We start from the raw sequence: 26,819 nt of genomic DNA, 5'->3' as shown, positions 1-26,819 counted from the left end.
CTTTTAACTGCCGTTCTTCTCTGGGACTGGGACACCCATTGCCGCTGAGTTGGTGTGCTCATGGGTGCCGGGCTGCAGATCTGGCCACAGAGCAGCGCGCAGCATGGTAGCTGCAGGCTGACCTCTGTTAATGTAAATATTCCCAAATAATGCCTCTGTTCCTGCCAGCTTGTGTCTCTCCCGCTCTCACTGTGTTTAATTTCTGCTATGCTTTTGATAAATGTTTTGTATAGAGTTCCTAGTTTATCTTAAATAGACCTGCTGCCACCATAGCTAAAATCTAAAGCAACACTTGACTTAGGGCTTGAGTGCCAGTTGAACTGGGCAGTTGCCGATGTGCTGAACAGTCCTGTTCGGCGTGCAGACCCTGGCTGCGAGTTGCAAGGAGTGGTTCTCGCAGTGGATGGGGGAACACAGCTTTTAGGATGCCTGAGAGCAGTCTCGGAAGTATGCAGACAAATTTCCTCTCTCAGGGGGCCGGATTCACGCCATGATTGATGTATTTTCAGAGTTAAACTTGCCCAAAACATGTCGTTTGATTAAGTGAGTTCCTCCAGCCTACACCATTTAGCCCCAAGTGGGGTCTGGCCCATGATCCTGCAGAAGTAAGCGTTTCGAGGCAGTGTTTATGGCTAGTAATTTGTCTTAGAGGGTTTTATGTATATGTGCGTATGTGCCTACGGGTGTACATATGCATATATACATACATTCTTCCTCAGGAATGTGGTTTCCAATCCTTTTATCTTGTTCAAAAAAGTAAACTAGGGAGAAACTGGCACTGAGTCGGAGCCGCCTGCCAAGCATCGCAGACCAGAGAAGTGGTAAAACATAAACACTTTGGAGTTTATCCTCGGGATTTATATAGTTTGGCTGCTGGGGGATGGACTGCGGTGGAGAGCGGCTCGGCAGCCCCTGGCCGTGCTGCTCCCGCAGCGCCGAGCCCGGCACCGCTGCAGCTGCACTTCCACGGCAGCAGCGTGCGAGCGAGAGGGTAGTGGCGGGCCGTCCCTCCTGCTCTGCTGGCCACGTGGGGTGGATTTCAGGCGATGGCAACAGAACAGGTCTGCTTTCCCCCTCCCCTACGCTAAAGTAAAAGCAGATCTCCTTGACGCTTAATCAGATTTGAATGTGGTTTTTGGCGAGGCTTTAAAGAAACTGGCAGTGAATAGCTGGTTTTGATGCCATTTATTAAAAACCTCTGGTAGAATTTGTCTCGGAAAGCCTTTGTGAGAGCTGGCAAACGCACAAGGGTTTGATGCAGTTAATGTATTTTAATCTTCACCCCCCCACCCCTTCTCCTTTTCTGTCGCTAATTGCAGGGCTCTCTTCTGTCTGCCGCCTTCTCGGGAGGATGGACGGCAGCTCTGCAGGGACCTCTGTACAAACACGGGCTTAATAAGGTTGCAGTGGCACAGAGAAAAGTGAGCATCCTCTTTCAGGGAGGAGGGCTGGGCCGGGCAGGGTGCGTCCCAGGTACCACGCCAGGCTCTTGCATGGGGGCACTGGCTGGCCCCGGCCATGTTAATTAACCTCCTGGTGCCGCCTCATTCTCCTCGGAATGAAGGGGGGACACAAAGATGTCCCTTTTCCAGGTGACTGGGCAAGTGCAAAGTTGGTGTTGGACCTCCCTGGCAGCTGGGAAGGACCCTCCTGGGAAGGACTTCCTGAGCTTTCAGATTGATGTTGATGGGCATCCACTCTTTTCTCACTGACTTTATCCCTCACTTGCTTGGTACATCCACCTTCCTCGGACCCAGAGGACCTTTTGAGCCCATTTTGTGCCTGTGACCCGGTTTGGGACTTGTTGAGACTTTTTTTCACAGCTTGTGCCTGAAGGTGCTGTACCCCCTCGCAGCACGGTGGGGTCTGTCGGGGGCACCGTAATGTTTGTGTGAGTGATTTGGGCTGTCCCTGCAGCCCAGCACACGGATCCTGCTGGTAAGCAGGTGGCTCCCTGGCAGCAGTATTTCAGGGAAAGCTCAAGCTCTCAGGGCAGCAGCAAAATATTGTGGAGCTCAAGGAACAAACAGTTTTCCCCCAGCCTGCAGTTTGGGCTGTGCATTGCTCCTGTCCCTGCTCCTTGCTCCCGCTGCGTGCAAGAGCTCAGAGCTGTGGCCGTGCCCTGGAGTGCTCTACCTGGTTGAGGGACTGAAGCTGGAATTGCGTTGCATTTAATTTGTGGGTTTTTTTGTCTGCCTCATCAAAGAAAAGAAAACCTGGCCTTTTCCTGCCAGCACTCGCTCGCGTGAGTTGCAAATTCAGCAACAGGGAGGCGTGGATGAAGATGACTCCCAGGAGAGAAACAGTCTGAGAGACTCTTAAACGAATGGGAACTGAGCAGCTTTGCTCTTCCCCTGAGGTTTTGGCTGTTAAATAAACTCGCCAGTGAGTCTGGCTGCACGTGTGTGTTGGTGCAGAAGTGTGTTTGTAGGCAGGCTGTCTGTTGCTGGGTGTAAGTCACCAGGACGGCATGCGTTGGCTGGTGCGCTCCTTGACCTAGCAATGTGTGAGCAGCCTTGGCTAGCCTAGTCCTCCTTCCAGAGTTTGCGTGGGTGATTGTGGTCGGAGGGAAGCTAACGTGGCCTTTCCCTCTCCTCCTTTCCCTCTCCAGGGTTCCACCTCAGTGGGACAGTAACGGAGCCAGCAACTGCAACAGAACCAGAGATGACCTACAAGGTGGCCATCAGCTTTGACCGCTGCAAAATCACCTCAGTGACATGCGGCTGTGGGAACAAGGACATTTTTTACTGCGCCCATGTTGTGGCGCTTTCACTGTACAGGATCCGCAAGCCAGACCAGGTCAAACTCCGTCTTCCCATCTCAGAGACCCTTTTCCAGATGAACAGGGACCAGCTCCAGAAGTTTGTTCAGTATTTGATCACGGCACACCACACCGAGGTGCTGCCCACCGCCCAGAAGTTGGCTGATGAGATCCTGTCGTCCAACTCGGAGATCAACCAAGTGCACGGTAATTCCTCCTTCCCCCTGAGTGGCTTGGCATGACTGACTCTGCGTTGGGGCCTGGGGTGGTTGGTGGTTTCACATTGATAGTGCTGACCTTCATTTTGCCATGTTTGGCTGTTGCTGCGTGGAGAGGCGGCAGTGTCAAACTGATGTTAATGCATGGGTGTTGGGACCTCATCGGTGCTGGCCATGCATCCCCGTTCTGCCCTCTCTGTTCTTTATCTGCCAAACACTGGCTTCAACAGGCAAGAAAAGCAGAGCAGTGCACAAGGCACAGCTCAGAGCAGGATGGAGAAGCCAAGGGTGGAGGAAGGGAGCGTGATTAGTCCCCAGCACAGAAGGATGTGGTGCTGGGACCCTGGGGAGCAGGGGCTGCAGTGGGGACATGGCTTCTCCAGCATGCAGAAACAGTGTCAGCCCAGCCCTGCATGTTTCTAAGTCAGATGCAGCTGAGCTGCTGGGAGATAAAGCTTTAATCTCCATGGGTGTTAATTTACCCATAATAAATGAGCACCGCTGTCCTGACCTACTGCATAAAAGCAGCGGGGGCGTGTGTTTGAAAGATGCTTTTGACTTCCAACCCCTGGAAAGCCCTGGCTGGGGGACAATGCCCATCCCAGCCCCACTCCAGTTGCCCACTGGCCCAGGAGGTGGCCTGGACTCCCTGGAGAGTTGCCCTGAGGCTCCCTTCCTCAGCACTCTCTCGCTGTGTCTTTCCCAGCCCAGGAGCTGAGGTTGCCCAGGGGCTGTAACAATGAGCTGCTCCCCACCACTCCTGTCCCACCAGCTGTAGAGTGGAGATAATGAACACTTATCTGCCGGGGAAGGGCGTTTTGGGGATTAACACATGCCTGTTAAGTGCTCCGAAGATGAAAAGCCCCCTATGCAGCCTAAAATAGGATCTGAACTGGTTGAATCCACATGTAGAGGTGTGAGGCCAGGGGTCCAGCTCCGTGGTAGGGGCGATGGCTGCTCTGATCTTAGATATTTTCCACTCCCTCTTTCTGGTCATTCCTGCTCCTACCTTGGGAGAGGCTTTTGTCTCCTCCACAGGGCTACATCTGCTGCATGGGTGGTTGTGCTCTAAATTACTGGCTTTTGCGGGGGGTTCCTCATTTTTTGCCGTTAAAAAAGAATGAGGAGCTATGGTACTGCAAGAATCTGGTGAGGTCCATTTCCTTCCTGAGCTGATCCACTGAAGCCGAGGTTGGGCAAGATCCCTTCTTGGCCATTGTTTGAGGCTGCTTTCTCCTAAGCAGATTGAAGAAAAGCTTTTAAGACTCTGAATATTTATTGCTCTAGAGTCAGCAAAAGGCTGGTGATTGAGAGTCTTACAAAGATACAGATGTTGGCTCCGGTTCAATATCTGCCTCTTGTTTTTACAAGTGGTTTTAAAAAACAAAGCAAAAATTCTCTGTTCCTTCAGACTCATGCAAATTCACACACTCCAGCATGTGATTTTGAACCGACAGAGACACGTTGACTTACCCGGCAGGAGGTGGCACCTATCCGACACCCCTGTGGCTGCCTAGCTGGGGTCACAAGCGAGTAAATGCCTCTGCAAGCAGGAGAACAGCCTTGTCTCATCCTGGAGGGGATGCACATCAGCCTTAGGATGATGAGATGATCTAAAACTCATAGATGTTGTACCCTGTGAAAAGGAAGGCTCAAAAAAGCTCACATTCAAGTTCAGAACGATGTTGTCCAGGGCTTTGGCTCTTGATCCTGGACAGTGTTGCAAGCTTTGCCCTCCTCATCCTGCCAGTGAAGCACAGCTGCGGTGCAATTACATCGCAGAGCTACTTAGCGACAAGCCCAGTGTGAGGAAGGGCTGCAGGCATATGGGGCTGCATGTGTGAGAGCAATTCTGGGGGCTCCAGTTGAAAGGGATCCAAATTTTTCCCTCATCTTGGCCTTCCCCGCTGTGGTTCATGCATTCATAGAGGGTCACTGATCCTGGGACTTGAAATTCTTCAAGGTATGCTTTATGTAGAGCTTTATGGGCTTATGTGTGTATTTCTTGGCCATGTCTAGTTCAGACCCTTGGGTTCACCCCTTGATTCACCTTGGGGCTGAGGCCAAGGTGGCTTTTGGCAGGGCAAATAGTAACCCAGTGTGTGCATTGGACACCTGAGGTTATTACACCTTGGAGAAAGAATAGCCTCTCCAGAAATCCTTTCCTTTTTACCCCATTTCTTCTGAGGAGAGGTCTGTTGAGCTTTAAATCAGCATCAGGTTTTCGCCATCTTCCTCTGGTCACCCAAAGGGCTGTTTGTTCCATGTGGATGGTGAGCACTTGGGATGGAGGAGCTGATTCTGCACCTTGGGAGCACTCCAGGCTGGTTGGGGAATGTCCCTTGTGCAAGGGGATCGTCTGGTTTTGTGAAAAAGGCTTTCAGGGCTGTTCCTTCTCCCCCTGCAGAGCCTGAACTGCAAAGAAAATTACAGGCCATTGTCTGGCGGCTGTCTCGGGGCTTCAGAGCTTTGTTCCTTGCAGGAGCCTGTAGCCGCGGGCTGTGCACCGCATGCCGATCTTCCCGGCTGCCTTCCTAGAAGGAAATGCAAACTATGCAGTAATGATGGAGTCTCGGAGCGCAGCCAAGGCGCTTGCGTGTTCTCGAAGGATTCGATCCGAGCAGAGAGCCTAGGTGTGCCTGCTGCTCTGCTCCCCACTTGACCTCTGGCTGCTCAAGTGGGTCACGTTTCTGCTCTCAGAGCTGGCGGCGAAGGGCTGCGTGCTCCCAGTGAGAGCATCTCACGTGTCTGACACCTCCACACTCGGCATCTAAGTGGCAGCTGGAGCGAGGAGACAGGGGTGGGTTTCACTGCTGCTGGGTCCGCTCCCCAAGTGTGTTCCTGCTTGGGGACAAAGTTAGCGGCATGACTGTCCAGCACGGAGCAAGGCTGCAAGGTTGTCATTGCACCAGCTAATGTGACTTGCTTGGCCTTTCCTGGTGGGGTGGCTGCTGTGGGCAGCCAGGACCTGCAGCTGGAGAGCTTGGATCCAACAGCCAGGCCTCCAATGGAGCGAGGAGTGTCTGGTGGTGGCCACCTTGGCACCCTGCTCTTCAAGAGCATCAGCCCAGGGCTCACGTTGGTTTGCAGTGGGGCCAGCCTGGCTTGGGGGAAATGCAAGCTGAGGACGTGGCTCAGGGCCACCAGCCATGGTTGGACGTGCTGGAATAGGTGCCACTTTGCCAGTGTGGGATCCATGTTCTGCCACCATGAAACATGGGAAGAGTAAGTCCCTCTGAGGGGCAAATGAGCAACAATGAGCGATTGCTTTGGTACAGTAAAGTATTGCAGAAAGGGCCAGGAGGTATTGGAGAGGGCAAGGCTGTGAAAAAGGGCTGAAATGGGAATTGTAGGCGGAGTGGGAGATTTCAGGGACAAAAGCAAGCCGTGTGGAGGAGGGGGAACTCAGAAGCACCTATGAGTCCTGACAGCAGCGCTGGGTTTCCTGCTCACACAGTGTGGATCCAACACCCAGCAGCAGCGGGTGTGCAGGGTCCAAGCCATCCCACAGACTTGGGAAGTGGCATTCCTCTCCTCTTGTGTTTTGGTGTGTGCTTGTAGGGAGTGATACGAATTTATTTTAAGAGGAAGACAGGATCAGTGTGGGTTATATAGAGGGAAAGCTGCTGTCTCAGATACATCCTTTGAGCCTGATCAGGATGTCTGGGCTTTGGGGGCAAATGTTGGATTCTTCCTGAGGGCAAAAGCAGTCTGTGGCCGAGGGAGGATTGGAGGCTGATGGAAACCACTGCAAGGCCAGAGGTGGTGGTCATTAAAATCTGTAATTAGAAGCTTAATGACAGGAAAGGTAGCTCTGAGGACTGACAGTGCCTGTGGACCCAGAAGATCTGGGGCTTAGAGGTGTCCTTCATGCCTTATTGGCGAAGTCTCTCCGTTCCTTGCGTAAGGAGAAGGAGGTTTTGGCAGGCCCGGTGCTTGCAGCTCAGTAACTCACCCTGCCCGAGCAGCACTCAGGCACGTTGGCGAGAGCTGCTGCCCTGAGGCCAGGAGACATCGTCAGGGCGGTCTGTCCGCCCCACGGAAATGCCAGTGGGTGACACAGTGTCTGTGGTGCACAGCTGATGCCATGGAAAGGCTTGGGATGCTCTTCTTAGCCAGAAGTGGGAAAAGCCACAAAACCTCTGCTGTCTCAGAGCGCAGGGCAGCTCCCTCTGAGGACAAGCCGGCGGAGAGTCAGTGTGAATCACCGAGGGGCCTGTGTGGTCCTGCAAGGTTTCAGGAGCTTCCTTGGAGGAGAGGACCTTCAGAACGCTCTTAGAGTGAATGGTTCCTCAGGCTTTGGTGTGGGAAAACCACATCTGCTTATGCAAAAGCCTAAGGAGCAATCTGCCTCATATTTTCACATTCATCTCAGATGTGTTCTTGACCACCTTGAGCCCTTCCTTAAACTCGTGAGCTGGTACTAGTACTGTCCTTCACCTGATGGCCCATCTTGCTCCATGTGCACAGCAAGTCAGCTGCCAGGTCGGCCATGCGGGAAGTCCCTGCCTGCTTGTCCTGTCACACTGAGCCAGGGCTAATGGTTGAGGAGTCCTCAGGCGGTCTTTAACTTTGAGGTCATCCCACGACAGCATCTGGAGGGCAGTACTGGTAAATCATTTGAAATTCTGCCTTCCCGCTGGGGAGGAGGAGAAGGTCAGGTCTCCAAGGGATTCGTGTTCCTGGTTGCTGAGCTGAACTTAAGGGAAAATAACACACCTGAGTGCTGGAGAGAAAGTCTCCACCGGCGGCTCTTCCCCTTTGTCTTGCAGAGCCACCGGGGTGGTTGAATGACCTCAGAGCACGTGTGGTGCTTGACAAGCAGCTTCCAAAGACAGCTGGACCCGGTGCTGGTACCAGCTAAACCAGAGATCTCCCAGCACCATACTGGGAGCCAGTTTGGCTTCACTTGCCCCATCACTGTCAGATGGGTGTGAATCTTCAGGCTGCCCTGGAGGCTCCATCCAACCTGCCTCCCCTTGAAAACGAACTGGGAGCCTTGGCGGAGATTGACTCCTCGCTTTGCTGCTATTTTTAATCCCTCGTTAGAGTTCATTTCCTTTCTGGTGCCTGGTTATTTTCTCTCTGAGGTTTTCTGCTGTTTGTTTATTTGTCTCTGTCCTCCCCACCCCCTGCCCCGAGCCGTTCCTTCACGTCTGTTTTCTCTCTGGCCGCAGGAGAGGCAGCCCGGAGGCATTCGGCAACGCCACCACGTGCAGTCATGAGATGTCCCTTGTGAAGCTCTGCCACGACGGCCAGCCCTGCTCCGGGCGGCTCTGGCTCGGCTGGCTGGCAGAGCTCTCCCCAGCACCGCCAGCCCCTGGGCCAGCACAGCCAGACCCTGAGCCACCAGTGGGTGCTGGGCACAGTTGGCCGAGACAGCTGTGAGGGAGATGCCAGGGCAGCCACCTGCATCCCTGGGTTGCTTTTACCATCCGTTTATCAGCTCCAGGCACTGGTTAAAAATAATAATTATCCCTTTTTCTTTGTGTTTCCACTCCTGCTCTGGATGAGACGGGCTGGGAGTGCTTCCCATGCCGCCTGGTGGATGTATCTCCCCTTCCTGGGTTCAGGAGCTTGGGTTCGGGATGCGCCGATGCCTTGGCATGACCCACGAGGTGTGACCACCTCCTCAGCCCTGCAAACCTGCTGCTTTCCAGTCCAGGAGTGCCTTTTGTTTTCTTTGTGTTGGGCAGCTAATTTCTGAGCAAGGCACTGAATTTTCCATGCCTGGCTTCACTGTTTTCTAATTCATAGATTTTTTCAGTCCTTCTTTCTCAGTCTTTGTATCGGCCTGGGGAAGTCTCACTTGGCTCTTAAGCAGTTAAACCCCGAGCCCGCAGCGAGGGGGGGTCCTGCTTGGAGTGTGATGGATTGCCTTTTTATCTCTGTTTCTACAGCCAGTGTAAATGGGCTGGTCAAACACTTTCCACTCAGGATGTGCAGTGGTGTTTCCTTAAATCTGAATCCGGCAGGACCAAGATCCAGCACATCTGAAACAGGGCTCTTTGGAGCAGGAATGCTGCTATATGAGAAATGTGTTACGCAGGCGCCAGGCTGTTTTACATGCCGTTCCCTGCTCCTTTGGAGCCGAGACATGGAATCACTCATCGGCTGCGTCACGGCGTGCCGCTGCCGAAGCCCCCACGGTGTGAACATTGGCAAGGGGAAGTGGACAAATCCTGCCATTAATATTTAAACCCAGCACAAATCCCATTGTTTGCTCTTAAATGTTTATCCAGCTCCCGGGCGTAATTGGGCAGCCCGTTATCTGTCGGGTTGTGTTGCACGTGTGGGAATCTGCTATTACAACCCTCTCTCTGAATCTTTTATAGGAGAGCAAAATACATTTACAAGCAAATTTGGGTTTTATTTGGAGGCGCGGGAGGTGCGTTACTAATTTGGCTGCAGCCTGAACCCCAACGTGCGAAGTGCTCAATGTGTTGCGTGGGAGGAGGAGGTTTTATTTAGCTTCCTGCACGCTTTCCTCACTGCTTGGGCTTTCCGTTGCTAATGCTATGTGTGAGCAGCGAGCACTGAGGGTAGCCCCGGGAACCTCAGAAAATGCATCCACCTTTTGCATCTTGCTAACACCTCCACCTTCATCTGTCGCAGTGACCTCAGTGAGGGACCAAGGATGAGCTGACCTTCGGTGGGATGGGTCACCTGAAGCATCCACGCCCTCGTGGTCCCTTTAGATGCAGGCAGGTGACCCTATAGAGGCAGCTGAGATGACCTGGCCGAGTCTGGGGAGCTGCAGCTGGGAGCAGTGGGCGGGTTAGTGGCGAGGAGGATATTATGAGTGTGAGCGTCTGGGATACCTCGGAGATGGGTATGGATAAGCGCTGGTGGTAGACAGATTAGTCATCGGTTCCTGATAGGGGATAATCGCTGGCTTGTCTGCTCTTTATCTGCAAGATAAGGACCGGGTTGGGGGAGGGAAGGAAAAGGCACTGAAAAGCTGACAGGCCAGGATGGACTGTCCCTGGTGTGGTGGTCCCTCGTGGCTTATGGTGGGGTTTGGCCACTGGTGGCAGGGAAGTGGCATCAGGGGATGCGCAGGGCTGTAGGCGAAAGTCCTTGTGCTCATCCAGGGGCCGTGATTTCCTTTCTGCTGCTTCAGCTCCTGTCCCAGTTACGTGGTTCTGTCAATGATAAATCATTCTGCAGAGGGAGCAGCAGCATCCTGGCCCTTCAACATGGTGCAGACTGCGCCTAGAGCTTGCTGGAGCCACTCTTGGGCAGTGACTGTTAGCAGAAATTAAAGGAATTTTGTAAAGGACATCAAATACAAATTGCTGTATCTTACCGGGTCAGGAGCATTCTCAGCCTTTGCCAGAGGAGCACAACCCCTTGGGTTGACGTCCTCTCACTTACAAGCCAAGAAGAGACAGTTGCCCTGCTGAGCATGCATCCTGGGGCTTGATTTTCATGAATTGCACTTGAGTTCCTGGCTCAGCAGTACATGGGGCTGGGCTGTGCACAGCATCCCGGGTTGTCTCTGCATGAAAGCGATGTCTGCTCACCAACCAGTTCCCAGTCAAGTGGGGAAGACATCATTAAGATTTAATTGGGAACATGTCAGCTACAGCATCCCTTGGCTGTCCGTGCAGCACCTTGCTCTTCCCCTGCTGAGCCTCTTCCTTGCTCAAGAGGGAGACGAGATGGGAGAAGCAAACCAAAGTGGAGTGCCAGGCCCTCCTTGGCACTGGTGTTCCCTGAAGAGTTTCTGCAGAGCAGGACTCAAAAGCGGGGAGCAGAAAAGCTGAGTTTCTGTTCCCTTTTGTGCTCCTGGCTGCTTGCTGGAGTCGTGCTGCTGCCTGCCCAGTAAGCCTGGGAAGCTGGGGCATTGCTGGGAGGTAGGGCAGCACTTGGGGAAAAATGGGAATTGAAGGGGACAAAACAAGGGGAGGTGGATTCAAGCTGTTGTTTAAAGCACCTGTGGGTTTTTTTGTCTTTTTTTTGTTCTCTGGAAGATGAAATACAGCCTGTGAACACACACGTGTGCCTGCCAAAGGCCCTGCTGTGGTCACAGTTTGCTCTTTGAAGGACTATTGATCCTTTGCTCTTTCCAGCGGAGGGTCTCTCCCTGGCAGGTACACTGATGCAGAGGGACTTTTCCCCTGTCCCAAAGCAAATGAGAGGTGGGATCAGGTGTTTAACCCGGGGCTCTGGAGCCCTGATGCAGTGGTACCTTTGTTAGACTGTTCCTAATGTGAGGAAGGGCTTGCAGGAATTGGAGCTTTATTGATGCTTAAACAAATGGGTGATGTGGAGCAGGAGGAGGAGCACCCCAGGCGATCCCTGGAGCTGGGGAGCACCCCAGGCTCTGCAGCTGCACTGCCTGTGCCCCCAGGGCTTTGAAGGAAGGAAGGTCCCTGCTCTTCCTTGGCCTCACTTCACATGGGGCGCAGAGGGAGAGGGGCTAGGCATTAGCCCTGTGGTCGGGATCGCTTCCCCTGCTGCCACTGCTGTGGAGGGAGAGCATAACACTGCCAGCTGGGGCTCACTGCCTGGAAACCTGGTTGGTTTTGCCTTGCCTGAGCTAGCAGAACAGAGGTGGGTCCGCATAAGATAGAGGTAGGTCCATTTCTTGTTGGTGGGACTGCAGACCTTGCTGCTAAAACACACTTGTCTCTTTTCTTCTCCTTTCCCACACCCCCAGGCGCTCCTGACCCCACTGCTGGGGCCAGCATCGATGACGAGAACTGCTGGCACTTGGATGAGGAACAGGTCCGAGAGCAGGTGAAGATGTTCCTATCTCAGGGAGGGTACTACGGCTCGGGGAAGCAGCTCAACTCCATGTTTGCCAAGGTGAGGAGGAGCCGGCTGCTCTCTCCCCTCTTCGCTTGGTGTGTCACGTAGCCGGCAGCTCGCCGGCTGCCCTGGCAGGGTGCCTGTCACAGCTGGGAATCTCTGCTCCAGTGCCTTCTCGCCCGGTCACGGAGCAGGCGGTTGTAATCCAGGCTCTGGGTCAGGCCTGGGTTGTCTCACCCACTCTCCTGGCAGGTCCCTTCCTCCCACACGATGGGATTGCCGTGATCCCTGCACAAGGGAGGGCTTTCCCCCGTCTCCCCATCAGCACAGGGAGGTGAAGGCCAACCCTGCAGAGCCTACCAAGACCATGGGGAGATGGCACCAGCCTACGGTCCCTTCTCTTTCTTTGCAGAAGGGCCTTGTGTTCATGTTGTTAAATTCTTGGTCCTCATCACAGCTAGGCGGTGGCTGCTACTCAGTTGGACTCCAACCAGCCCCTTCACAGACTTTGTATGAGTGTTACAACGCATGGCTATATGTTACACACACACACACACACACATATGTATATATATGTATATGTTTACAGTCTGGACCCCCAGACAGGGAGCTGTGGGTTACCAGCTAGGCCTTAAGCATCTCGGAAGGACCATGGTTTGTCTTGCTAAAGACTTTCTCTCTCTCCTTTCCAGGTCCGGGAGATGCTGCGCATGAGGGACTCCAACGGGGCCAGGATGCTGACGTTGATAACAGAGCAGTTCATGGCCGACCCTCGGCTCTCCCTCTGGAGGCAGCAGGGAACGGGCATAACGGAGAAGTGCCGGCAGCTCTGGGATGAGCTGGGTAAGGGTCACTGCCTTGCAGACAGCACCAGCAGGGTTGCCTGCACCGCTGGGCCAGCAGATGTTGTTCCAGAGTCCTTTGGGCCTCTTTCTGGGCGGAAGAGGCCCTGAGAGATTCCAGGAGCTTACTGTATCCCCTGCTGGGAAAATCCTGGTGGGACAGCTGGATCAGGCCCAAACGACACAGTTCCAACACCTTAAACCAGCCCCTCTCCTGTGAAGGGGTCAAGGGTGATGGGTGTGCATGATGGTGGCTGGTCCCATACTTGCAGCAGCCTGGTCTTCAGCGTGCTGCCCCGAAGCCTTTGTGAGGGAGGACGTGGGGGCTGCTGAGCCCCTGGGGCTGGATGCAGCCTGGACGTGGGAGTGCTGTTCCCGGAGGAGCCGTGATCTGAACAGGGAGAGGCAGCTCTCAAATCTCATCCCATCTAACACATTTCTACCTGCTCTGGTGCACGTTTCCAGGGTGAGGGGGGCAGGATGGCCAGTGCAGAGCCTGGCTTTAAGGGAAATGCAGTTCTGGGTAATTCTAGCTAAGCACCTTAGACATCGGCTCAGCTGGCTGACACCATAATATCATTAGAATAAAACATTTAGATGACGTGAGCCCAGGGAGGTTGATTGTGTGGTGGAGTTAACCCAGAAGTTCTAGGCTCTCCTGGACATCTGGATCTTGAGTGAATAGTTTGACTTATGCCATAGTTTTACAAGTGAATTTGAGCTCTGCAGCCTGCTGGTAGGAGATGCTGTGTGAGGGCAAGGGCTCATGGGCTGGGACCAGAGGGATGTTGTAGAGCTGGCAGAAGGATGAGGGTGGTCCAGGTTCTGGAGCACCTGAGACTGCAGTTGGGATCACAGACCCTCTTACCAAGTGCCCAACGAATGCAGACTTAGCTGTGAGAGCAGAGAGCCTGGTGAGACTGCGCAGACAAGGGCTAGGCAGGGGTGGGATGTCTTGCTTCTGTGTGAAGTTCCCTGGATGGAAATACACATGCCAGCTCTGGAGAGCTCATCTGTGCTTGCTTGCCAAGAAGCTATTTCCAGGATTTTGGGATGCTGCAGCTAGATGGTTGGATATGCAAGGATCCTGGAGAGGTGGCCAAATCCACCAAGCCAGAATTTCCACATGGAAGAAAGCAAACACATAGGTGAAACGTGGATGGGTGGGTGTCTGGGCAGGCCTGGACACAGGAAGGAATTTGCCCAGAATTACAGATTGTTTGGCCAGATTTCAAACCAGCTATATTCAAGCTGAGAGCCCTCCCTCCCTTCCAGCACACACAAGGCAGGAGTGGTTGGGTTTCAGTCCTGATTTAACCATGCAAGGACCAGGTTGGTGTGCATAGTTTTGGTCGGCAGAGTGGGAGGAGGTGACAGCACGTCCCCATCAGCAGATGGCAAGGTGGCTAGGGACTGTCAGGGCCCCGCTAAGGCTGGATCAGTGTGACAGCAGGTGAAGCGTGGTGCCAGCCAATGCACGTCACAGCAAGCGGCTCGCCTGGCATAGGCACGTCACGCAGGAGGGTCTGTGCATCTCCACGCTGAAGAGGAGCCCCTGCAGGGGACATGGTGATGGTCCAAGAAGCGGCTCCAGGGCAGGATGGGCATGGACTGTACTCAAAGCAGGGATTATTCCCCCTGGCTTACAGAAGCCTTTTGGATTTGGCTTTGGGCAGCGTTTGCTATAGGAACAGAGCATCCCTCTGAAGGAAGGGTAGAGGTACAGAGGGACCAGAGCTGCAGTGAGCTGGTGTTCACCAGTAACAAACACCAGCAACGCGGAGAGATGTCCCAAACCATCACTGGGTGGTAGTGGAAGCTGGGGTGTGCAGGGCTGTTGAAGGCACATTGTCCGACTACCTGTGGGCTGCAGATACCAAAGCTGCCTGGTGCTACCGCTGCTGCTGAAGCGGGGGATGAGGGGCCTGTTGCCAGCTGCCGTGGGAAGCCCCGGCACAGACCACGTTCCGTTGCCACATGGAAGAGAAAAATGGGCCTTGCGGAAATTATTTTGGGCACGTGTTTAATAATTAATCATCGATTTTAGCAAAGACTGCATCACAGACTTGCGTGGGATTGGAAGAAGATCAGCCTTAAAGAAGATTGTGGATTTATGCTGGGGAAAATGTGAAGGATTTTGCAGGATTTCAGAGTTTTAAAAAAAAAAAATTAAAATTAAAACAGCATCGTTTACTTGCGCATGTGCTGCCAACTGAACATCTATTGCCCCGTCTGCTGGGGACCCAAAGGAAAGACCTGCTGGATGGAGAGCTCTGCGGCGTGGGAGTATTTGCCCTGGCGCATTAGTACTTACGATTAAAGCCTAATTACAAAAAATAGACGAAAAACCAGCTGAAGTGCAGCCTGACCTTAATCTGCCTGGAGACGGGTTTATTTATCTCAGCCACTTGTTTACAGTGGGGAATTTCAGCAGATTAAGCTGGGGGGCGACCCTGTGGGAAATGGGAGAATTTCTTTGATGGTTTGGAAACTTGGGCGCGGGATCGGAGTGCCTGTCCTCTCTGGGGCCAGCAACCAGGACCACTGGGCTGGGAAGGCTCTAACATTGCCCACCCCCCCCGCCCCCAACCCCATCATCAAAAAGCATTTTTGTTTAGAGGCTTAGCTTAATCGTGATCTGCTGCTTTGTTCCCCGCTTAACCTCCTGCTATCAGAAAGTTCAGATGAAGGTTTCTGCAGCATGTGAACAGACAGGGAGTCTGACCCGGCATGGCGTTTAGGCTCAGGAGTCACTTGTGCCGTCAGCTGATGTCACTTGACCATAGGGCTCAGAAAACCCCTCTTTTCCATCTCCCAGATAACTATCGGGGCTGAGACAGATGTAAATTCCTCTTCCCTCCTTGCCCCCACCTCCCCATCACATCTTCCCTTCTTCAGGAGAGCCCAGGGGCACAGTATATTTTGGCAGGCAAAGGATGCCTCGGAGGGCTCCCAAAAATAGGCTGCAAAGTCATGAGCTGAGCTGTGGGAGCCAAAAATCCAGCAGGCACATCCCATTCCTGGGGACAGTGGAGCCGGAGCACCAAGCTTTGTTACCGCCTGCCAGCCCAGCCACTCTGTGCACCATCAGAGGCGTGAGCTGAAATTGCTGGAGGCTGCTTTTTGCACAAGCAGCCCCAGAACAGGGGAAGAGGGGCAATGACAATGTGCCAGAGCGTGGGTGGGAAGGGGATGCCCAAAACCAGTTGGAGCCTGGGGATGCCCATCGCTAGGAGCCTAGCTCAGGGCTTAGCTTGTGAGCACCTGAGGAGGTGGGGAGTTTTATGCCCTTGCGGTGGCAGCAGACAGGGCTCCCTGCTCAGGTGAGGGACAATAACCAGAGCCTTAAGGAAGACTCATTTTCTGGAGCCGAGACCTGATTTTTCAAAAGATGCTGTGTCCATGCAACCCCCATGGAGCCTGGGAGTGAGTGACATAGACATGCTATGGGAGAGATGGGCCCTGAAAGTCCCTAAGGAGATAGCTCTTCTCTTGCACACGCATTAATCACTGATGTTGCAACTCAAGTCTTATTCCTGCCTGTTCATCAGAAAGGAGCAGGGTTTTGGCGGGGTTTTGTGGGAGTGGTGGAGCTGAGACGTGGATGGAGCTGGACCAGACAAGCACTGCTTTGAATATTTGCTGATCTTCAGTGCCTGCAGTTGCCTTTCTCGTGCCTGTTCCTGGATGCGATGCTGCTGCCACCATCTGCGATGTGACGCCATGACGTCTGTCCTGCCGAGCCAGGCTGCTCTGAGGAGCTGGACATGCACAGCTTCCACGCCTTATTAATGATTTGAACCAAACATGTCCACAGATCCCACCTGGCAGAGGACAGGTCCCAGGAGATGCACCCCAAAAGCATGACCAAAGCCCAGCTATAACCCAGAGGAGCAGGGAGACGCTGGAGTGGAGCCCGAGCCAGAATATCACTGCTCAGCCTGGTTTTGCCTCGTGCTTCCTGGAAAAGGGACCGGCTGCTCCAGCTGCCTGTGTCAAGAGTCGCAGCCTCGCTGGGTGCTGTTTGGCTCGACTGTGTGGCTGTGCAGCTGGGGAGCTGCCACGCAAAACACAGCGAGTGAGGGAGGTGGTTTGGGCGCTCGCCGTGCAGCAGAGCCCTGTTGGGTGATGTCCTGCCGCTGGCTGGCACTTTGGGATGGGAACTTTGGCTCTTGGGAGTGATGGAGAGGTGAGGAGAGCAACTGGATGGATGGGGAGGAGGAAGGTGCTCCAGGTCTCTGCTGGGCCCATGTTGGAGAGGCAGCAGAGGGTGTTTCTGCAGGAGGCTGAGCTGTCCTGCATGCATGGCAGGATCTGATACTGGCAGAGAGAGGAGCAACTCAGGCTGCTCAGCCCGAGGGGCTCCCCAGGGACACCACACACCATAGCTGTGCCAGCACGCTGCCATCCCACCCCACGGAGCAGGCACAAGGGAGGGGACATGCTGTATCCTGGCAGCCTTGCAGGGAAATTTGGGCAGAAATGCAATTAGCCAAAGGAGAATTCATGGTTCTCCATTTACCTGGGTTGTTGCAGGCCCTTTCAGAGCAGTGGGTGACTCAGAAGGGTCAGCAAGGCTGGGTGAGCAGCACCAGTGTCAGCCCTGTCTTATGAAAGGATCTTGATGATGACAGATGTCCTTGGGCCTGGTTTGGCCTCTCACGCAGCAGGACAGCACCGTCAGGCCTGTGAGATCCCACGGTTGTCCCAGAGTGTGTCAGCATGGGCGTCCTACTGATGGGCACCTCTGCTTGGGAGATCTGGAGGGCTCACGCCTTGGGGGGGGTCTTGCCTGCGAGACATCAAGCCAGGCTCCAGGTTCCTCTGCAGGCTGGGGGCTACTGGGGATTAAAAAGAGAAAAAGGAAGAAAAAAAAAAAAAAAAGGGAAGAAAATACACCAAATCTCCTTTTTAAATAGTAGAATGCAAATGGCCTGAAGAACAATGGCAGATGAAATAGCATTCGGAGTGGGCTTTAAAGCACTTGGAACGTGGGTAGGATCAAAATCAGGTTAGTCTTTGGAGATACAGACTCTGCAGCTTGCCAGGGTGTTTTTAAGCATGCTTTGATGTGTAGTTCAAACACTAGATTTGTCCTGGCAGACAGAAGCACTCACAAATTCGTACACAGCCGCTCTCTCCTTCCCTCCTCCCCACTGTCCCCCATCTCATGAGATTATAATTTAGCTTCATTACAGAGGAGTTTTACTTTTATTTAAAAGCTGTCTAAATCCCCCTCCTGGGTCTGTGCATTATGCTGAAATGAGTTTACCAACGCCGATGAAACCTTGCAGGCTCTCAGGATGAGCGTGGCAGCAGAAGAGCTTTGCCCCGCGGGTATGGTGGTGACACCTCCTTGATTTCTTGGCTTTGTTTAGGGGCGCTGTGGGTGTGCGTGGTGTTAAACCCACACTGCAAGCTGGAAGAGAAATCCTGCTGGCTCCGGCAGCTGCGCAAGTGGGGCGAGATGGACGTCTGTCCCCTGGAAGACGGCAATTACGGTAATGAGCTTCCCAACATCACCAACGCGCTTACGCAGAGCTCCGGTCACAGCCAAGGTGAGTCTGGGCAGGGAGTGGAAGTCCAGCCGATGGCCACAGGGGTTGCATCTGGGTCAAAACTCGCACCAAAGTGGAGAGACCTCAGTTCACCTGCTGGTGATGTCTCTGGGAGTCACAGGAATACAAAACTTTCTGCTTCACAGCCTCTGGTTTTGGATACACGTGGAAATTTTTGGCTCTGCTACATCTTGGGTGAAGTCACCTGTATTTTGAACATCAAACTAGATGCCATTTTAAAGCAGCTTGACCTTGGGGGAGTTTAGACCCCTGCAGACTGCGTAGGTTTGGGTATGGAGTTTTACAGAAAATTGGTGCTGCTTGAATCAGAGCGGAGCTGAGCTCGGAAGCCCTGGCTGTGAGAGTGAGGAGATGGAGATGGTGTCAAGCCCGTTTCCCAGCCCTTGAGCCTTGCTTATGGGCTTTGATTCAGGTGGTAGATAAGTCATTAGCCAGGAATATTAAACGCAGTTCAAGTGCAGAACACAAACAAGCGATCTAGTTATGGGGTTGTTCCTTTGTGCTAAAATATTTTCTCAACCCCTGACAAAGCATTTGATCCCTTTATATTTAAGCACTTTCCCCGCTTTTGCCTGAAGTAGATAGGCATTAATTGAAAGTTGCTGCTCTTACCGTGCCTCCATCTGCTGCCCTGGAACTGCCCTTTGTGTATTAAGCGTGGCCAACGTGGGAAGAGGAGAGGGGGACAGCAGCCATGCCGGGGGGGAGATGTCACTCTTCTGGGTGGGATTACTCCCTCAGCAGCAATTCGGGAGTGTGGCCGTCCTGCCAACCCAACCCAGCCACGGTCAGGACCGCACGCCCCGGCTGCTCGCTGTGCCTCCCCCGTGCACATCCTTGGGGAGCAGCTGAATTTAAACCTGGCCATGCTCCATGTCCTGTGCCAGCCCCGGGACTCCCCGCTGGTGTTCCCGGCTCTGCCGAGGATTCGCTCCAGTGTTTGGGGCAGGTTGTTGGGGCTGAGCAGGGGAGTTTATGAAGTGCACGCTGGGGGTGTCCGCTCGTCCCCATGCTCTTGCCTCTCCAAGCCAGGGGTCCGAAAGCAGCATGGATCTGGAGGTGTCCTGGAGTTAGTGTTTGTGCATACGCAAATACCGCTGCAGACTGTTGCCAGCCTCTTTTTATTACTGAAGGAGAACAGCTGATTCCTGAAATCCTCCCTAGTAAAGTGAGCAGCATTGTTCTCTACGTACAAACACCTGTTTAATTTCTCTCCACCTCGGGGTGCCTGCAGCATTCAGGCTAATTGCTTGTTGCCATCGTTTCTGGAGCGTGTTTATCCAGCCTCCTTGGATCAGCTTTGAGCAATGCCTTTTGTTTTCCACCCTTGAACGCATTTAAGTCGGCCCGTCCTGCGGGTTGCAGGACCTGACGTTCAGTGTTGCATCCCCTTTGGGGCTTCCTGTTCTGCCGCCTGCCAGCTGTGTTTGGCCCTCGTGATCTGGCATGGCTGGAGCGATAGCAGGATTGCTCCAGACAGGCCTTTTCCTCCCGACAAACCACTTGTCTGATCTGTCTGGATAGAGTGAAATGCTCATACAGCATTTGATAGCTTCAGAAATGTTATTGAAGTTACAGAGCAGCTCTGAAGAGGAGCACAGACATCTGCTGCAGAGCAGCAGTGAGGTCTCTGGTGATGCTCTCTCCCCGCTTCCAGCCCTCTCGCGCAGCCCGCAGAGGTTGCTGAAAGGCAGTGGTTCCCCTCATCACCCAGAGGCAGATGAGACACACTCGAGCGGTTCCCTTCACGGCTTCAGGTGCTGCTGATGTAAGCAGCTGTGGTTCAGTGAAGCCAGGACTTTGCTTTGGAGCAGAAGAGGAGAGCTGGTGGTGCTTGTGGGACAGTAAAGCTGAGGAAGGCCAGCCCTTACCCTGTCGGTAATGTCGGTGATGCTGAGCGTCACGGGTAGGAACACACTGCCACGTTTCAAGGTATCAGCCTCATATGTGGCAGTGGATTATCATCAGAAAGCTAATGGATGGGTAGTCCCTGCCTCCTCTCACCTCTCTGGCCAAGGCAGTCAGTCATTCCAGCAAGTTGCTTAGCAGTGCTGTCTAAGGAGATGGCAGTTGCCATCAGAGGTGGGACGGGCAGCAGAGTTACCTAAAGGCCGACTGCTGTAGCTCAGGAGCCAGAGCCCCTGTTCAGTCAGAAACAGCTGGAGTGGGACCAGCTGGGGCTTTGTTCACATTGTAAAGACATTGCTCTGTCCAGGGAGCTCGTAGCTGGGGGCAGGAACAGGCTGCCCATGCCCCACCAAGGCACTGATGGTTGTTCTCTTTGCAGACTCGCTGGCCAGGCCCAGACGAACCGTATTCACCCGGGCGATCGAGGGCTGTGACCTCCACTGGCAGGACAGCCACCTGCAGCGCATCATTAGCAGTGACTTCTACGTGTCTCCCTCATACCAGCGGGAGGGCGAGAGCCTCCTCTTCAACTCCCAGGGGCAGCCGCTGTGGCTAGGTGAGCATCCGAACCAGCAGCCCCTCTCATGGCCTGGGTGAGTGGGGTTGCTAGCGGAGAAGAGCCACCCAAAGCATCAAAGAAGCTTTGCTACCCTGGGTCCTTGCAAGCTTCTGCATCCTAGAGTGAAATTGCCTCCGTGGTGCTCAACCTGAGGAGTAGGGCAAGGAGAACTCAATGTCCTCCCACACCCCAGCCACAGTCCTTACAGCAAGCCCCACATCTTCACAGTCTGGGTTCCCCTTGGGCAGCTTGGACCAGGCTCATCATGTCCTCTTTCATCGCACCAGTGTTTAGCTGTCCTCAGTGCAAGCTGTCACTGTTCCTAGTACAGTGGGACGGAACACTTGAAAGCGGGCTGGGGAGCACAGCTGTATCCTCTGGGTTTTTTCTTCCCTGCTGTCCCCCTCTCTTTAGTCTTCCCTTAAAGGCAATTAGCAGACAATACAATTAAGTCTTGTGTGAACTTAAGGCATACTGGATGAGTCAAACCCAGTACGCTGCTGTGTTGTAGACCTTTAGTCCACGCACCTCATGCCACACAACTTCTCTACTGCAAAGTCATAACCCTGGGCAGGTCTGCAGACCCTTAACAGCTACGTGTCTGGGATGGGAATATGGGAGACACATGCCCCCCCACCTCCAGGAAGGTGGATGTCTCACCCCTACAGCCCAAGAGGTGAATGTAGGGACATGGAACAGGTCAAAACCCAGCACTGCATTGGTGTCCAGTCCAGGAGCCAGGGTCTGCCGTCACCCAGCCAAATGGGAAGAAAATATTTAAAGTCATTCAGAGATGTGGAGCAGCAGGCACTAAGCTGCTGTTAAGGCCAGGAGATCAGTTATAAAGGGCCCATCTGAAGGCTGCTGGTACACTTCTGCTAGCTTAGCTGGAGCAGGAGAGGACATTTCCACTCTGGGAAGAGTTTTGCGTAGCTGCTGCAGGCAGCAGGTCTCCTCCTCACGCAGCCTCCGGCAGCGGTGGTGGGTTAGTGCTGCCCTGGACTCCATCTAGCAGGGACACAGTGGCCACAGCTCCCCTGCCCCTAGCATAATCTGGGTTCTGATGAGCCCTTTAGCCCAGCTGGTTGGTGCATGTTATTTTTCTGATTTATTTGCTGTGATTTTTGGATTTTGTGCTTTTGCTTTCGTGGCACCCCATCAGGGACTCAGTGCTGGGAGAGGAGTGTGATTTGTCAGCAACTTCTAGTGATGAATTCAGTGAGAAGCTGAATATTTCATCCATTTAGCAAATGAATAGAGGGAGCAACAAGAAGCTCTTTTACAGATGATTTTGTTCTGAAACTTTGTGTATTCCTTGCGAGTGACCTTTGGGATGTGGAAACACCACTTGCGGAGGTGGTTGTCTGCATTTCCAAAGCTTTCTGAGCTCTTTCAGGAATAGAAATTATTCCTCTACCATAATTTTAGATCTTCTGTGTTTGCCTTCCCCCCCCACCCCACCCCCTGCCTCGGTAGGACATTTTGCAAGAAAATGGGATTTTCGCTGCCTGTTAGGCGGCATGTCATGTCATCTGCTCCTGCTAATTTCTCACTCAGTCATAATCCTCTCCACAGTTGCTTGTGATTTCAGGTGAGCAATGAGCAGCAGGAGCAGATGAATTCCTAAGCAACTGTGAGTCCTGGGGCGGGGAGGAGTGTGTTCATGCAACTGTTCCTAATAATAAAAAAACAGGTAGGAGAGCTGCAGAGGAGATGGGGTTTCTGCAGAGCTCGCTCCACAGAGGCATTAAGGAAGCAGTTCAAAACATTACCCCAAATCTGCCAGTGCCCCCAGCGCAGTGCTAGATGCACAGCCTCACCCCACTTGTCACCTGTGCCATGAGAGTAGGGAAAGGTGTTGGACGAGATGCCAAGAAGTTTTTAGGTGCATAGCAATGAGAGGAATTACTGTAAGCTGTGCAGATTTTAGGAGAAATGAGTGGCAGAGTTGTAAAAGCCTGTGTTGGGAGCTGCCGTATTGCAGCAATGGTGTGTTGGAAATGCTTCCATTAGATAAGGTTTGTGGAGGTGGGGATTTAGGTACTGACGTGGCTGCTGTGGGTTGAACATGGTAGGAGTCCCGTTAGTGTTCCTGGTAGGCATCTCTGCCAGGAGCGGGGAGAAAGGGATGAATTCAACACAGGGAGCAGGAGTTTAGCTGGGGCGTGGGGAAGATCAGTAGAAGAAAATGCCCTGAAGCCTGATGCTGTCGGGTTCTCTCCCTCCATCAGTACCATCCTGTGAATTTCTGTGCTTGTCTGGCTCAGCCATGCCCCTATGTTTGTCCTTGCCTTGCAGAACACGTCCCGACCGCCTGCGCTCGGGTTGATGCCCTGCGCTCCCACGGCTATCCCAGAGAAGCTCTCCGACTAACCGTTGCTATAATCAATACCCTGCGACTACAGCAGCAAAGGCAGCTAGAAATATATAAGCATCAGAAGAAAGGTATGAGTAGACCTATGGGAGAAGTGTCTCATGAGGTCTGGCTGGGGTGTACCAGCTGGTTGAGAAAGTCTTCTCTGCCTCAGAGGGTAGTGCTGCCTCATCCAGAGTGGCAGAGGCTGATGGTAGGCAGAGCTGTATGGGATTATTCACACCCTAGAAAGACAAACTGGTCCATCTGGTTGCTTGAGCCAAACTGCATTGGTACCCACATGCTAAGGACACGGGTGTGCCCATGTGCTTTATTCAGGCTGCTGGAGCATGGATGTTCTTGTTCCCACTATCACTGTGCCTGGTTGCCTGTAAGGATTGCACAGGCAAGTGATAATTGCATTAAAAAGGAGCTGCTCGTCTGCAGAGCTGCAGTAACTGGTTGTGTGTGCTACATCCACCTTGCATTCACTGAGTAAATTGTACCAGGAGGCAAACCCAGCATTTCTCCTTTTGCAATTGCAGTTGGCCGGGAGCCGGGGTCAGTTACTACAGGGCTGCTGGTAGTCAGTGACTCCTGGACCTTGCTAGCTCAGCCAGCTTGAGATAATCAAAAGATGGAGCTTTTAAGACTCACTGAGAGTCTTTGTCATCTCCAGAGAGACTTCTGCTTGTGTTTCCAAAACATTCAGGCTACCATTGCAAACGAGTCCATAAGCTGCAGGTCTGACTTTATAGACCCCACCTCAGGACTGTACAGTCCCTTGTGTCCTCCTGGAACAGAGCACAAGCTGCTGCATCTTATGTGGCCTTAGGGGCACCTGTTTTTGTTGGGTGCCTGCTCTTCCCTTTGATGACTGTGGCAGCATTCATGGTGGCTGCTCTGAGCTGCTTCTTGCCCTTGTGATCCTGAGTCGACCCTGGAGGTCCCCGTGTACCAGGCCATGGGGTAAGAAAAGGCCTATGGTCTCAGAGACCCCTCTGGGTCCAGAACCTGTCTTTAACATTCCTCATTTTTACTGTCTTTCTGTTCCATTTTTTGCAGAGCTGCTGCAGCGAGGAGCAACAACCATCACCAACTTGGAGGGCTGGGTAGGCCACCCTCTGAACCCCATCGGCTGCCTCTTTCTCACCCTGACCGAAGCTTGTAGATTAGAAGAGGAAAATTGCCTTGAAATTTCAGGTACCGAGTGCTCCTCCTGGCTCCCTTCCCGGTGGCTGCAGCCGAACTGAGCCTGTCAGGCAGACCCTGGGTGCAGGTGTGGGGCTCAGGACCCCTGGGCTCTGAATCTCCCCTCTCTCTGCCTTTGCAGGAGCAGCCAGGGCAGAGCTGCAGTGCAGACAGGGATAATTAGTGCCCCTGAGTTTTCCCAACCCCGGGGTTTGCAGCCAGAGAAGAGCAGGAGAGCAGCTTAGCAGAGCTGGGCTGAGGCGTGCTGGCCCACAGGAAGGCTCTGGTGTCAGCCATGCACCCTGTTGCACATGTCTTGGGTCTCCTGCATCTCCTAGTGAGAGCACGAAGGAGGGTGGAGCCCACATCTCCTGCAGGGAGCTTTTATCCATCATCTCTGGGTGACCAAAGGCAGGCAGCAACGGAAGTGTGTCTTGTTTCTGAAGTTGGAAGGTTTTTCTCTCTGCCTTGGTTCTGCCACCTAGGAAGGCTCTTCTCACCCTGTTGCATCTCTTCCCCCTTCTTCCAGATGCTGGGGACTCCAAACCCCCAGTGTATCAACATGTGCCCGTCGCAACCGGCAGCCAAGACAGTGGCGAGTCCTACCTGTCCCTGGCCTTAGAGGTGGCCCTGATGGGGATGGGTCAGCAGAGAGTGATGCCCGAAGGTCTCTATGCCCAGGACAAAGTGTGCCGCAATGAGGAGCAGATCATTGCCCGGCTGCAGGACCTGGAGCTGGACCCAGTGCTGGTGCAGACCCTGCGGAAGCAGTGCATCTTGCTGCTGGAAGGTGAGGGCTTGGTCCATCTAGCTGTCTTCTGTATCTTAGCTGACTGTTGGTAACATCTCTGGGGTGCCCTTTCCAAGGTTTACACCTGGCTGACCCCATCCTGGCTTCTTCCTCTGTGGGTGCGGTGCTGAGTCTGTAGGATGGATGCTTTGCCCCATCATCTGGTAAAGCAAGGGGTTGCTGACATTCCGGGAGACCACCTCGGAGTTGGTTACAAAGAAGGGTGCTAAGACGTGGCCTGAGTTTCTGAGGGATTTTTGACCTGAAAAGGTTTTTAGAAAAGGAAAGATCAGCCCTTTGCTCTGAATCCAGCTTGAGTAATGCACCAGACAGCTGCTGAGCAGATCCTCAAAGCTTTGGGGTAGTACAAACCCCAGCTACAGATCCTGCGGTGCTTTTTATGGCTGACGGCCTCTGCTTCTGCCTAGGTGGTCCCTTCAGCGGCTTGGGAGAAGTCATCCACCGTGAGAGCGTCCCCATGCACACCTTTGCCAAATACCTGTTCTCTGCCCTGCTGCCCCACGACGCAGACCTGGCATACAAGCTGGCTTTGCGGGCCATGAGGTCGGTGCATGTTTTACTCTGTCTCTGCGCCCCTTCTTGCCTTTCTTCTGTGCTCCACCAGGAAGCTGGGATGCTTTGCAACCCTAGAGCAGCGATGGGAGAGGAGGCAGGCTTGGAGTTTGCCATCCCTGAGATCTTGTGCAGTGTGTAGGGCCCCCGGGCACAGCAGCAGTGCAGAGAGGCTCCTGCTCTCTGTTTAGGTGATTCCTGGTTTACAAGTCCCATCCATAGGGATTTGTGTGGGTCTGACAATATCTGCTGGTCCAGCCTCCACCCAGCCCCTCACCCCAGGCTGGACTGTCACCTGCCTGTCTTGGTGACTGGTGTCCTCTGCTAGGCCAGGCCCCAGGCAGACATGGTGCTGTCATCTGCCTGCTGTCTGCCACTCCTCAGGCACCCTGCAGCCCTCCCTGCCCGCGGGAAGGGCTGTTATCCCAGCACAGATGGGCAGGTGATTTGGCCTGGGCCCCAGGATGTTGCAGAGCTGGGCAGAGAACACGGTCACACTCTGCTCTCCTTTAAAGCCCAGTTCTGTCTGGGAGGGGGGACATGGCCGGTGCTGAGAGCTGCCCCGTCTCCCTCCTGGTGTGTGACATACCTCAGACATCGGCACGTGTACTGAAGTTTTTTGGCAGAGGCTGGATGGGGCTTGAAAAAGCTGGAATTTCTCAAACAAGTCAATGCTTGAAGGGCCATCAATCCCAGAGCATCCCAGTGCTCTCTCCCTCTGACACCGTTAAAAGTCCCAGCCCAGAGCTTCGTCTTTTTTGGACCATTTCCTTGGTGAAATGGACCATCTCTCCCCAACACTGGGGGAAATTTTGAAATTCCCCTGTCCTGGGAAGAGCTGCTCAGGAGGACAGCCAGGCCTATTGAGCAGCCCAGGGCCTCTGCGGTGTGTGGGGGCACCAACCTCCAGCCATTGAACAGGACCAGGACCAACTGCCCTAGGGGTGCGCGTTGCTCCTTTGGCATCTGTTAGTGCCCATCCCCTGCTCCCAGCTGGGACTCCCTGTGTTGGGGTGTCTCTGGCCTGGGCTGGGAAAACGGGGCTTCTGCTGCCCTGTGGGTCCCCCAAGTCTGCAAGCAAGGCGAGCAGAGACAGTTAGATGCTCTCCACGTCCACGGAGACAATTTCCCTCCTGCACACCTTGGCTGGCCATCGAGTTAGCAACACCAGCACTGACTTGGGGGTTTAAGAGGCAACGTGGTTTTGTCAGCACAGCTGGTGATGTGAGACTCCTGCTCCCCTTCCTTAGACTTTCTTTTCCCCTGGGTTTTCCGGGCTTTTATATAT

General features: G+C 53.6%; 1 protein-coding gene across 2 annotated transcripts in view; it reads left to right on the top strand.

Annotated features, from left to right (window-relative positions):
* The window catches only part of ZSWIM5 (zinc finger SWIM-type containing 5), a 100,210-nt gene that overhangs the window by 67,041 nt on the left and 6,350 nt on the right, over positions 1 to 26,819 (top strand). For both annotated transcript variants that reach the window (XM_055815641.1, XM_013300062.3), the window contains exons 2-10: positions 2,612 to 2,968; positions 11,645 to 11,793; positions 12,429 to 12,579; positions 17,957 to 18,136; positions 20,445 to 20,621; positions 22,923 to 23,069; positions 24,043 to 24,180; positions 24,698 to 24,958; positions 25,387 to 25,522. In XM_055815641.1, coding sequence (XP_055671616.1) covers positions 2,612 to 2,968; positions 11,645 to 11,793; positions 12,429 to 12,579; positions 17,957 to 18,136; positions 20,445 to 20,621; positions 22,923 to 23,069; positions 24,043 to 24,180; positions 24,698 to 24,958; positions 25,387 to 25,522 — 1,696 coding nt within the window. The remainder of the gene's footprint in view (positions 1 to 2,611; positions 2,969 to 11,644; positions 11,794 to 12,428; positions 12,580 to 17,956; positions 18,137 to 20,444; positions 20,622 to 22,922; positions 23,070 to 24,042; positions 24,181 to 24,697; positions 24,959 to 25,386; positions 25,523 to 26,819) is intronic.

This window comes from Falco peregrinus, chromosome 10 (genome assembly GCF_023634155.1).
Source record: "Falco peregrinus isolate bFalPer1 chromosome 10, bFalPer1.pri, whole genome shotgun sequence".
NCBI lineage: Eukaryota > Metazoa > Chordata > Aves > Falconiformes > Falconidae > Falco > Falco peregrinus.
This window is presented reverse-complemented; position numbering and strand designations above follow the sequence as displayed.